At 39.4% G+C, this 13,605-nt stretch overlaps 1 protein-coding gene across 2 annotated transcripts in view; it reads left to right on the top strand.

Annotated features, from left to right (window-relative positions):
• LOC122090130 (DNA mismatch repair protein MLH1) overlaps nucleotides 1-4,287 on the top strand; it is a 31,336-nt gene extending 27,049 nt beyond the window's left edge. The window contains exons 8-9 of one of the 2 annotated variants that reach the window (XM_042659979.1): nucleotides 3,934-4,003; nucleotides 4,132-4,287. In XM_042659979.1, the coding sequence (XP_042515913.1) occupies nucleotides 3,934-4,003; nucleotides 4,132-4,271 (210 nt within the window). In that variant the 3' untranslated portion in view covers nucleotides 4,272-4,287. Of the gene's footprint in view, nucleotides 1-3,933; nucleotides 4,004-4,131 lie in introns of those variants that run through there. The other variant, XR_006143420.1, reaches the window with a different exon arrangement.
• Nucleotides 4,288-13,605: the final 9,318 nt, after the last annotated feature.

Genomic DNA, 13,605 nt, shown 5'->3' with positions numbered 1-13,605 from the left:
ATTGCAGAACTCTGTGAGCAACTTTCAATATCTGTCCAGACCAACTGAACCATCAGAATCAGCTGATGAAATCAACACTACTAGAGTCGCAGCAAGGAATCAAGTTGATTTTGCCAAAACAAAATTGATTAGAATGCTCTAAAGTAGCTCTTAGTAAGTGTTTTGCAGTCGTGGATTGTGTATATAGTTTATAAGAGTTGTATCGAGAATATCAATAAATATCAACCCATATCGGTTCACATATCGTCCCAATACAGTCGGTACTTTTTTTAGGTATTGTATTGGTACCTTAAAGATACAATACATATTGGTTGGTTTCAGCGGATACTCTAGTATACTTAAAACCTTGGTTAGATGATTTCCTCCAACTCATATCGAAGAGAAAAACAAGTTTCCAAGGCTTTCGGTTGGTCCCAATTTCGTATTTAGTATATCTTACCTTTATTGGACCGTATGGGACTTTGTTGACCTGTATTGGTTGATAACTTCGGTTTTTTTTTTTTTTTTTGGTTGAAAAAGAAGTACGTATTGATTCCCACCTATATTGATATGTATCGGCCGATATGATACAATACTTACTGATGCTTAGACCATGACCATACCTGCCCTTCCCAATTTTACCCCTCCCATCTTCCCTTAATCTACTTTGCCCATATTTTTTTATTAATCTACCCAGTGGCCCCATGGAAGTTCTGATTGATTACCAGATTGCCATTACCTCCTTCTAATTGTGCTATATTTATTTGGGTAGGCCCATAGAGAGATCCTTAATGGGGCTTTCGAACCTGGGATTGCACTAGACTGTGGCATAACAGCCTCACAGCCACTGGATACTGTTCATGATTGTATTCTATTTTAAATAAAGATCTTATCCTTGTTAAAGAGTCCAAGTTGTAATATTTTCTAGAAGATTAGTGCGACAATAACAGAACCTGAATCAGTACCTCGACATAAGAAAGAGAAAATACATGAGAACACAGCCACTGTTTGACTAGTGAGCAGAATACTCAAACCATGGGGTGGGAGATATATCGATATTAGTTATAAAGGAAGATTACAAGATTGGATCCACAACTAGGACCAATACTTGACACTAAGTGAAGGATGAAATAACAAAATAACAAATTAAGAAATTGAGATATTACATGAATAACCAAAACACCATTAAGGAACCAGCCAGCACAAACTTAAGTCCATAACTCAACACTAACACTAATATATCTTACCAACTGGTTTCTTTATTTTTTTATTTGTCATTATTATTATTATTTTTTTATTGTAAACTCATATTGGTTTGGGATTAATTTATTTCAATTTAAGTTGGCTTCTCTTTTCTTATTGGATGAATGATATGATAAGGTTAGTTTGGATCTTTTCTATTGCCTATTGGTTAGTTGATGGAAGATATTATTTCCTATTGGGTGGATGATGAAAGCTTTTTTTTGCCAATCGTAGGCTCTTAGAGAAGCTATAAATATACGTAATGGCCATAGGCCATCCACATCAATTAGAAGAAATAAGATATTCAGTTTTCTGAACTTCGTGCTGTGGATTCAGTGGTGTTACCAAGGATTAAAGTTGCCATATTAGTCGGTCAAAATTAAGATACGTATTGGAGGGTATCGTATTGTATCAGAGATACCCTAAAGATACGCACATAAATGAGTATGAAACACTTTTTTATACACTTTTGCATAAAAAAAATAGTTAAAAAGAAGCTATATATAACATGTATAATGCATAAACACTAAATTGAGAATATCACACTGCATCATCACTGGGGATAGTATCCTAGTGACTACTAGGCTCTACTATGATATAGTGGTGATTTCCTCACCAGTTATCTGTGGTAGGTGTACCACATGTAATTTGGACTTGACTCATCATCAAGTGCCATCCATCCTCTCCAACAAGTTGAAGAGCACAAGAGGAGTTCGAGGTGGACTATCGCGAGGAGGACAACAACTTGGTATGCTCTTAACGCTCCGTGGGGGGATGAGGTTCCCCTCGTGGCCGGCTACTGTGCCGTTAAAGGTTACCAAGTACAAGTTGTGAACAATGCCAATAAGAATCCTAGGTTTGTAGTTGTCCCATAAATGTAAAATTCTTGTTCCCAGCCTTGATTTCCACTTTAGTTAGAGAGAGAAAATGGCTGGCAGCAACTTTGGAACAAAAACCCCTCAAAAAATCGTGTTTTTCTGAAAAATGGCCCATCTTGGCAATTATATGACCGTAGCACACCGTACTGATACATACCGAAACGTACATTTCACCTCGATTTTTAATTTTCCATAGAGTATCGGTTTGTATCGTATCGTAGGATACATATCGATACAAAATGATTTTAAAATTTTCATGTATCGTATCAGTAAGGACCAATACCACTACGTATCAGACGATACGGTACGATACGTACCGATATTTTAATCCATAGGTGTTACTTGGTGGATTTTTGATGTACTTGGTGGCTTGGTGGCTTGGTGGAAACCTTGGTGGAATAATGGATTCTCTTCACGGGTTTGGTGGATTCCTGCCCTATCTATCTATCAACTTCTTATTTAATTTCTGGTTCTGTTAATCAATTTACAGCAGTTCTGTTCTTGTTTCAATTTTTTCTACTTACAGAAAGATTTTTCCAGTTTTGATCAGTCATCAGGACAGACCCATCGACTGAAATTTGAGCTTGATTTGATATATTTAACCTCGTCTGCCATTAATTTTCTGTTCTGGTTCTTTCTCTATTTCCTGTGATCCTGTTCAAGCTAATCTCCCACTGGATTTTCCCTGATTATGGATTACTCTTTATTAAGAAGTCCTGCACGCTGGTTGTTGGAAGTTAAGGCTGTAATCAGTAATCCCAATGGCCAAATAATGTTTATGTCTTTGCCATATTATCCTGTTGGATCACTTGGATGCATTCAATGAAGTTTTGCCACATGGCTGGTTCTTGTGGCATGTTGAAGGGATGCCATATGAAAATTCTTAAAGTTGTTCACCACGGCATTCATAGAATACATGTGGCGATTGGTTCTTTTCTTTTGGATTGGTCAATCACTTTCTAATAGTTTTTTGGTGGAATAAATTTCTGGTATTTTAAAGGCTTGGAACTTTAGGGTTTGGACTTTGGAGAGGGCTTGGGATTTTATCTTGTGAGACAGTAAAATTCATGTATAATTTATAAAGCATACATTCTTTTGCATGTGGCATTCCTTCTGCAATTGTGAACTGATCACCATATATTACAGACTTGAATGTCATTTAATTCCTTGCTACTGAGGAAAAATAGCTTTTTGTACTTCCCGCTATCTCCTAGTAGGGACAAGTTTTTCTGAGGTTGAGATTATTCAGTCTTTGCTTTCCTCTGAGATTTCTCTTGTAACTTGTCTTTTGTTCTTTGGCTGATTGTCTTTAATTATCGAGATGATTGTATTTTTAGCTTACTAATGAGATTCATGGATTTTCCAATCTCAAGAACTTGGGCTATTCAACTTTCAACCTCTATATATCTAATTTTATATAGAAAGATGCTGCATCTGCCATTTAAATTTAGAAGAATAAAGTTTCCTCCTAACGAACATGTATGTGAATATGCTTATGTTTCTCATGCATTTCCTTGTGGGAAGCGGTAATAAAATTCTGATCCATATTTGTCTTCTCTGTAAATGGTTCATGTCATATATTAAAACCAGATGTTGTAAATGGTTCATGACATGCATTGAACCCAGATGTGCCATTTTCTTGGATTTTCAAAAATTTGAGTCACAGTATGACCCTAATAAATGATATACCAAGAAAAAGGGGGAAATTTTGAATCAATGAAATGGCCTTTGAACTTCATCTGGAGTTTACTGGATTTAAATGCGTTTGTCTTGCCTTGTATAAATTTTGTTGCACCTTCCTGGATCTAATATTTTTTTCTTATGCACAAGACAGACAGTATATCCCTTTGCATCTGATAGTCTTGGTTCAAACAGGAATACTGAGCTTAGTCCCTTAAAGGATGGTATGAAGATTTAGCAAGTTTGAAGTTCCTTGCTGTTACGCTTAGTGGTTATTTCAGATACATTAGTTATTTATGTGGGTAATATTCCTTCTTTATAGATTATCTAATTTTCCTACATATAATTATAGGATCAAGATCTCAGAAAGTTCCAGTCAATAAAATGGTCAGAACAGATTCACTGGATCCCAGTGGAAGGTTGCATGCTTACTTGCAAGTTAAGCCTCCTAGACAACCTGAAGGGAATACTGACTTGACCACTGTGCGGTAGGACTTTTGTTTCTCTAGTATTCCAAATCTAATGACCTTAGTTTTTTTGCTAGAATGAAATTTTGAATGCTATTTCTCTTTTTCGGGAAATCAAAATGCATCTATATTTCAAGTCACTGGTTTCTGTTTCAAATGCTGAAATGGAGCTGTAAGACAATAAGATACTTAGCACCCATAATCTGCCAGTCTCAGACATCCATTGCATGATGACTGTTTGAATGTGCTATCTCTCTGTTCTTTGTCATATATATCCGTCAAGCAAGCAAATGCTGTATTTTAGTTTCTGACATTAATTAGTTAGATCTGTTTAAACGTTTTACTTGCTGGCTGTCTGAGTATCAAATTTTGTATCAAGAATTTAACTAGAAATTTACTGAAAAAGGAAAAGGTTTCCCTACAAGATGGAATTTAAGGCTCTATTTGATTTTCAAAATTTGCAGGCTTGTGGTTTTTGACACTAGATTTTAGATCCCTTTATGGGTGGAAACCTGTTCTACAAGATCCAACAGGACCAGAACTCAGTTCTTAAAACTGGACTGGGCGTCAAACGGAAATTAGGCTTGGTTCTGGTTCTGACCATTTTTTACCAAAAAAACTACTGTTTAAAGAATGAATTAAAAATAATGAAAAATATATAAAATAAATTAATAAAATAGTAATAAGCATCAAGGGCATGAATGAGCAAAATTCTTGGTGCATTAGTGCTTTAAATGTTAGGTTTAGGTTAAAATCCCCTTAGACACATTAAAACGTATGATTTTTACGTAAGCAATCACCAAACCAAACCAGCTGGAATTCTTCCGATTTTGACCTCAGGCAGTTTAGAAAACCGAAAAAAAGAGGCCAGTTTCAGTTTCTTCAGGCTCGACTGCTTGTCCAACCCTGTTATAAAAACCTTGCCAGAACTACTAGTCTTGGGCTTGTTTTGCCAGTTTCGTTATAAGAAACCTTGGCTTCCATGGTTGCATAAGTACCTCCATACCTTGAATTTTGTGGTTGTAAATTATAAAAAAGGGAAAAAAGAAGAAGAGAAAAGAGGAGAAGACAAAGAGATATGGCTATAACCTTGGGAGTCACAACCTTACGGTGGAGACTGCCACTTCATTCAATATATATAATAGTAACAAAACCTTAACAATGGCATAAAGGACATAATGGACATAAAAAAGTGTTGTAATAATGGATTATTTGTTAAAGGGTTTTAGGGGTTCTATTCAGACGGTCCTTTAAGCCCTTTAGGTTTTATTTTCATTTAAATAAAGAGGCTTGTGTCAAGACTAAGACACAAGTCATTATTCCCAATTCTTTATGGTATCAAAGCAGGTGAATCCCAAACCCTAAACCCCATTCTCCCTTCCTCTTCTCCTTCTTGCCTCTCCTCTTCCGCTGCCCTCCTCGTGTTGCCTCTCCTCACACCGCCCTCTTCTCACACTACCCTCCTCACGCCACCGATTGCCACCCCCTTCTTCTCCTTCTACCGTGCCAATCTTCTCGCACCGCCGTTGCCTCCATTATCTTGTGTGCCTAACCTAACCCTAGCTGCTACCACTCTACGCCCACCTAAAACCTAAAACCTAACCCTAACCCTAACCCTAGATCTAAACCCTAAACCTCATCGTCTCTCTCTCTCTCTCTCTCTCTCTCTCTCTCCCCCCTCTCTCGTGGTCTCTCCATTTGGTTCTCTTCGGTATATTCCATCGGTGGTGAGTTTCTTCTCACAAGGGGCCTTCTCTGTGGATTCCACCCTAGTCTTTCCCAGATCAGCAAAACGGTTTAGAGGTAGAAGTTTAACCATTTTTTTATTATTATATTTGGGATCAGCACCTATGGTGTCTGAAGACTCTGGCACATCGGTTCTCCAAGACGGAGGGAATCATGTCTCTATTGGAGACTACCCTACCTTCCCTACTAACTCTATAAAGTTGGATGGGGAGCAACTATCTGATGTGGTATCGTTCCTATTACCTGTCTATTGTTGGTCATGGTTATGATAGATATTACAGGTATTACTGTACGCCCTACTGCTGTTAGTGCCCCTCAGGACAAACGGGACGCTATCAACTATCTGGTATTGTTATATCTTATCAACTCTATGTGTTAGAGATATTAGTTATTTTCTGTAAGGGTAGTATAGTAATTTGTCGTTATATGTTTTATTTTCATTTCTCTCCTTAAGGAGGTATGTGTAATATCATGTAAATATATAAGTGACGTAATATATTGGTGTTAATGAGACTTTACTCATAGCACACACATTCTACCATTCTTCTTCTTCTTCTTCTTCTTCTTCTCCTCCATCTTCTTCCTCTCCAACTCTTTCTTCTTCTTCTTCCTCTTTCTCTCTTTCTTCCTTGTTAATCACAAAACTTATATTCTAACTTGGTATCAGAGCTAAGATCTTGGTTTGAGAGTCGGATTACAAGTTCCCTTTTTCTATTTTCTCTTTGGAACCCTAGGATACAAAGGGGTTCCAAGGAAGAGATCATTATGTGAGAAGACTTGAAGTTTTTTATGAGATGAGCTTGAAAAAAGGTCAAAGCAAACCCTTGAAGAGGTTTTAGAAGCAATGTTGTTGAGGAGCTTTTGGAGACTATTTTGGACCAGTCCCAGATTATCGCCTTTGTTCTTGTGGACCTTCTTTCTCTCTCATCCTGCCACCTTTGGAGGAGGTTTATACCTCATTTGGATCGCCCAAGGGTCCTTGACAAGGCCTCCAAGTTGTCGGTCCTAAGGAGAAAGAGGTGTGAGGTTACAACCTCTTTTCCTACTGATTTGCAGGTACCACCTCCCCTGTTTTTCTTCTCTGTTGGCTTCCGAAGGTGTGTTTATAATGGACTTCAGCCCTATTGGATTGTGAGATGTTTTTGTTGGGGTGTTGTGAAGTGGTATGATCTGTTTTGCTGCTATTAGTATGCCTTGATCTCATTTCTTTCCTTTGTTATTATGTTTCTTCCTTGTGGGATTTGTCTCTGAGTATCTGGGAAAGTTTTTTCTTTGGGTAGAGTGTGTACTCCCCATTGTGTTTGTGACTCCTTATCCACACGATGTCTGAAGATAGTGGACTTGGAGCCCTCTTTGGTGATGTTTTTGCCACTGCATCAAGTAGTGTCCCTCCTACTCTTATGTTTTTTGATAATCCCCATACTCAGATTTCTATTATAAAGTTGGACACCACCAACTATTTGGATTGGACCCATTTTGTGAAGCTTTCCTTGCATAATAGGGGAAAGCTAGGGTATATTACAAGTTCCATTAAGGATCCTCAACCAGATGACCCGACATATCTAAAGTGGGAGACTGAAAACTCCACTGTTATGACATGGCTGATTTTCTCCATGAAACCTGAAATTGAAAAAAGGTTTATGAAGAAAGAAACTGCCAAGAATATTTGGGACAATGTTACTAAGAGCTTTGACCGTGTAGGTGATTTGGCCAAGGTTTATCAATTACTTCAGAAGGTTATTGGCATGAGGCAAGGAGATAAAACCATTTCTGAGTACTCCAACACTGTCATTAGTCTCTGGGAGGAGTATGATCACTATAGGGACCTCCAACTGTCCAATCCTAAGGATGAAGCTAAGGTTTACCGAACACTTAAGAAGGAGTGGGTTCTTTTGTTGCTTGGTGGGTTGAATCCTGAGTATGAGCCGTTCTGGATACAAATATTGGGCCGGTCTCCACTTCCATCCCTTGATGAAGTGTGTAGCTATTTGCAAAGTGAGGAGACCAGGCGGGTGGCCATGGCACATGCCCCTCCTCTTGAGCGGTCCGCTCTTACTACTAGCTCTCAGAAAGATTGGCATGGTGGTGGTAGAGGCCAAGGCCCACCTTGTGGAGAGGATAAACATTGTGATCATTGTGGGAAGTGTGGGCACACCAAAGATAGATGTTGGGCTCTTCATTGTCGACCTCCTCGTGGTGGTTCTAGTGGTGCTCGTGGTGGCCGTAGTGGGGGAGCTAGAGCCCACAGTATTGAGACGGAGCATGCTACTATAGGGTCTGCTCCTAGCCCACAGCCAAAGCACAGTTCTCTTACTAGGGAGGATATTACAACATTCCACAGGGTCATGTCTCAACTGGGAGGCTCATCATCTTCTTCCCTTACTGTGCCAGAGTCCTCAACTTCTGCTTTGCAGGTTTCCTCATCTGCCTCTTCCACTGCTCCATCTTGGGTTATTGATTCGGGCGCTACAGATCATATGACTGGTACGTCCCAATATTACGATACATACTCTATTTGTTCCGGTAGAGATAAGGTCAGGGTTGTTGATGGCTCCTTTTCCTCCATTTCTGGTAAAGGTAGCATCCCTATTACTTCTTCCATTTCACTTGATTTTGTTCTTCATGTTCCTGCCTTTACACGTAATCTCTTATCTATGAATCATCTGACAAAATCCTTAAACTGTTGTATCACCTTTTTTTCCTTCTCATTTTCTATTTCAGGATTTGGTGACGAAGAGGATTATTGGCAGTGGCCGTGAAGAGAAAGGACTTTACCGACTTGAACCCCAACCACCTCTTTTGGCTACAGCTCAGTCTTATGTGTGTAGACGTACTGATAGCAGTTCTGTGGATTCTTTGATGTTGTGGCATCAACGTTTAGGATATCCATCTTTTGTTGTTCTGAGGAAAAAATTACCTCATTTATTTACTTTGTTTCTGTATTCTCATGTCTTTCATTGTGAACCATGTATTTTTGCTAAACACTGTCGTTCTTCTTATCCTTATCATGTTAATAGATCTACTGTTCCCTTTCACATTGTGCACTCTGATGTTTGGGGGCCCCTACTACCACCTCTTTACTTGGTTTTCGTTACTTTGTCTCCTTTGTTGATGATTTTTCTCGTGCTACTTGGACTGTTCGAATGAAGCACAAGAGTGATGTGTATGATGCCTTTAAAAATTTTTATCATATGGTATGCACACAGTTTGACACCAAAATTAAAATTGTTCGATCTGACAAAGGGGGGAGTATATGTATGGTGGTCTTCAAGACTTTTTTACTGATCATGGCATTATCCATCAGCTAGCTTGTGTTGACACACCCCAACAGAATGGGGTAGCTGAGAGAAAAAACCGACTTTTGTTGGAAGTCAGTAGGAGTCTTCTCTTTGGCATGCATGTCCCTAAAACTTTTTGGTCTAATGCTCTCCTTACTGCTGCTTGTTTGATCAACCGTATGCCAACGCAGCTCCTTGGCTCCAAAACTCCATTGGACATTTTATCTCCCCAATCTTCTTCTTTCTACCTTCCCCCCAAAAGTGTTTAGGTGTATCTGTTATGTCCATGTTAATAAGTCTTCCCGGACTAAATTGGACCCTTAAATGCATCTTTCTTGGCTACTCCTCCACTACCAAGGGATACAAGTGCTATCATCCTTCTTCCAGACGAAGGCTCTTCTCTAAAGATGTCACCTTCCTTGAGTCTGCCCCTTTTTTTGCCTCTTCTCAGAATCCTTTTCAGGGTGAGCATAATAGAGGTGAAAAGGCTACTGATGAGATTCCTTTCCTTTCCCCATTGCCTATCTCCCTTTTTATGCTTGACATTGGGAAACACAAAGAGGTGGATATTATTGATGTTGATGATCATTTAAGAGGTGGTGGTTCAGGTTCAGGAAATGCAAAGGAGACCATTGTGTACACAAAGAGGAATAAGAAGACCTGCCAAGAGTCCTCTTTGAATCCTTCTCCTGAGATCTACCCTCTTCAGTCAGGTAATATCCTTCCCCATCAGAGTTGGATCTTCCTATTGCTATTAGGAAGGGAAAGAGGTCTTGTACTAACCCTATAGCCCAGTTTGTTTTCTATGACTCTCTCTACCCTACAGGTGTTGCATTTACCATTGCTCTCTCATCTGCTTCTATTCCTAAGAATGTTTCTGAAGCTATGTCTGACCCCAAGTGGAAGCAAACCATGACTGAGGAAATGAAGGCCCTTGAAAAAAATTGTACCTAGAAATTGGTTGACCTTCCAAGGGGGAGAACTCCAATTGGATGCAGGTGGGTCTACACAATCAAGTACCGGTCAAATGGTACTATTGAGAGGTACAAAGCAAGGCTGGTGGCGAAAGGATATAGTCAAGTGTATGGTGTTGACTATCAAAAGACATTTGCTCCTGTGGCTAAGCATAACACTATAAGGGTCCTTTTGTCTCTAGTAGCAAATAGGGATTGGCCACTGTATCAATTGGATGTGAAGAATGCTTTTTTGCATAGTGACTTAGAAGAGGAGGTGTATTTGCAAACTCCTCCTAGATTCAAGTTTCCTTCTACTGCAGGAAAAGTGTGTCTTCTAAAGAAGGTCCTATATGGCCTTAAACAATCTCCAAAGGCCTGGTTTGAAAGGTTCCGACAGGCTATCTTGAAGAATGGTTATTCCCAAAGTCAGACTGACCACACCTTGTTTACCAAGCGTGGTAATGGCACCATTAAAGCCTTGATTGTCTATATGGATGACATTGTGATAACTAGTGATGATAGGACTGAGATAGCCAATCTGAAGAACTACTTAGCCCGACGGTTTGAGATTAAGGACCTCGAACCCTTAAAATATTTCCTGGGGATTGAAGTGTCTAGATCAAAAAAGGGTATAAATATATGCCAAACGAAGTTTATTCTGGACCTATTGAAAGAAACGGGGATGTTAGGCTGCAAACTTGCAAGTTCTATTGAGCAGAATCATAAGCTGGGAGAAGATGATGGCCCTTCTCTTGTTGATGCAGGGAAATATCAAAGACTAGTTGGGAAACTCATTTATTTGTCCTTGACTCGTCCAGATATTACTTATGCAGTGGGGGTGGTGAGTCAGTTTATGCATGCTCCCACAAGTGGGCACCGCATCCTCCGGTACTTAAAAGTCCTCTCCAGGAAAAGTACTTTTTGCCAAATATAACCATATGAGGATAGAAGGCTTCATTGATGCTGGCTGGCTCAATCTCTGATAGGAGATCTACTTTAGGTTACTGCACATTTGTAAGTGGAAATCTAGTTACATGGCGGAGCAAGAAACAAGCTGTGGTGGCTCGGTCTAATGCAGAGGCAGAATTTAGAGCCTTGGCTCATGGCGTGTGTGAACTTCTCTAGTTGAGAAGGTTGGTCCAAGAGTTGGGATTTGATACTGAGGCACCTATAAGGCTCTATTGTGATAACAAGGATGCCATAAGTATCACCCACAACCTTGTGCAACATGACCGGAAAAAGCACATAGAGGTGGACAGACACTTCATTAAAGAGAAGATCGACACTGGTTACATATACACACCATATACACACCTTTTGTGAGGACTGGAGATCAGCTGGCTGATATCTTCACAAAGGGTCTTCTCTATCATCAATTTAGTTCTCTACTGTCCAAGGTGGGAATGCATGATATTTATTCTCTAGCTTGAGGGGGAGTGTTAGAGATATTATTTATTTTCTAGAAGGGTAGTATAGTAATTTGTCATTATATGTTTAATTTTCATTTCTCTCCTTAGGGAGGTATGTGTAGTATCATGTAAATATATTAGTAAAGTAATATATTGGTGTTAGTGAGACTTTACTCATAACACACACATTCTACCATTCTTCTTCTTCTCCATCTTCTTCCTCTCCAACTCTTTGTTCTTCTTCTTCCTCTTTCTCTCTTTCTTCCTTGTTAATCACAAACCTTACATTCTAACTCTATGACCCCATCTATTGCTAGGGCATATTTGTTCCTTGATACTGCTGCTCTTATCTAGAAAGTTGTGAAGGGAACATATTCTCAAGTGGGCACTAGAGCCCAGTGTTTTGAATTAAGAAGGAAACTTCACAAGGCTACTAATAAGGATCTTATAGTCTCCCAATACTATTCTGAACTACAAGGAATGTGGACTGAAATTAATTACTAAGACCTATCAGCCAACCTATGCTATTGATGTTGTAGGTATTAAAAAGCGTGAAGAAATGCTCTTGGTTTTTTATTTCCTGAAAGGTCTAAATGTGGAATTTGATCAAATTTGAGCTAATGTGCTTAATTGTGATCCCTTCCCCACCTTTGAGCAGGGTTTTTCTCTGATTCACGTAGAAGAAAAATGTTGAACTGAGATGCTTCAGCCTATTTCTTAGGATCAATATACCCCAATCTCTGCCAGGTATCTATTGGTCAACCTGCCGGTTCTGGTGCTCAGACCACTTATCCATCCTCCATAAATAGACATATTGTCAAGTGTGACTATTGTGGTAAGGACTGCCACATTAGGGAGACATGTTAGAAACTCCATGGGCACTCTGCTAATTCTTGTGGGCACAATCATGGTCGTAACAAATCCTCTTTCTCAAGCCAATCAGTCTAAAACTGTTGATAACACTGATTGCTCAGGTCCCATAGCCTCCTCCAACGACGAGATGACTATGCTACGTCGTTTGTTGACTCAAATGGGATCTTCATCTGCTGTTATTGCCTCCTCTCAGCCTGCCACCAATGCCTCCCACTCTGCTCAGTCAGGTACAACTTCCCAGGGTTGGATAATTGACTCTGGTGCTATTGATCATATGACCGGGCTGCCCACCTGTTTTTCTATATACTGCCCATCTTTAGATAACACCAAGGTTCAAGTAATTGATAGTTCTCTCTTATTGTTGTGATGGGTTCCATTAGGTGCTCTCCCTCCATGTCCCTTTCCTCTGTTTACATGTTCCCTAGTTTTCTACTAATTTGTTGTCAATTGGTAGTATTATTAATTATCTGAACTATACAGTCACTTTCTTTCCTTCTGATTGTGTGTTTTAGGACTTGATGACGGGGGCAACGATTGACAATGGTAGGATGAGTGTTGGTCTCTATTACCTGGACAATGGACCTACACAGGATTTTTATACATCATAGGATTTGGCACTCTCAGAGCTCCTTAGTTGGCCTCATCGTCTAGGCCACCCCCATAGGGCACTTTATCTAGATTATTTTCTGCTTTAGTTAAACAATGTACTCAGAACAAGTTTAATTGTGATGTGTATATTTTGGCGAAACAAACTTGGAATGTTTATACTATCTCAGATAATAGAAGTATTGTTCCTTTTGCTTTGATTCATTTTGATGTTTGAGGCCTTGCCTGCCATGTATCTGTTTTTGGGTGTGGTATATGCGAGTTGCTTTGCCTACGAGGTCTCCTGTAGGATTTGGGTATGTCAATCCAGTTGCCGATACTATTATACTGTGACAATAAGTCAACCATCGGCATTTCACATAATCCAGTCCAATATGATCATACCAAACATGTTGAGATTGATATTCATTTAATCAAGGAGAAGTTGGAGCAAGGCCTTTTATGCATTCCTTTTGCAAGAAGTGAAGATCAGCTAGCTGATATTCTTATAA

The sequence above is a fragment of the Macadamia integrifolia genome, chromosome 9 (assembly GCF_013358625.1).
Source record: "Macadamia integrifolia cultivar HAES 741 chromosome 9, SCU_Mint_v3, whole genome shotgun sequence".
In the NCBI taxonomy this organism is placed as follows: Eukaryota; Viridiplantae; Streptophyta; class Magnoliopsida; order Proteales; family Proteaceae; genus Macadamia; species Macadamia integrifolia.
This window is presented reverse-complemented; position numbering and strand designations above follow the sequence as displayed.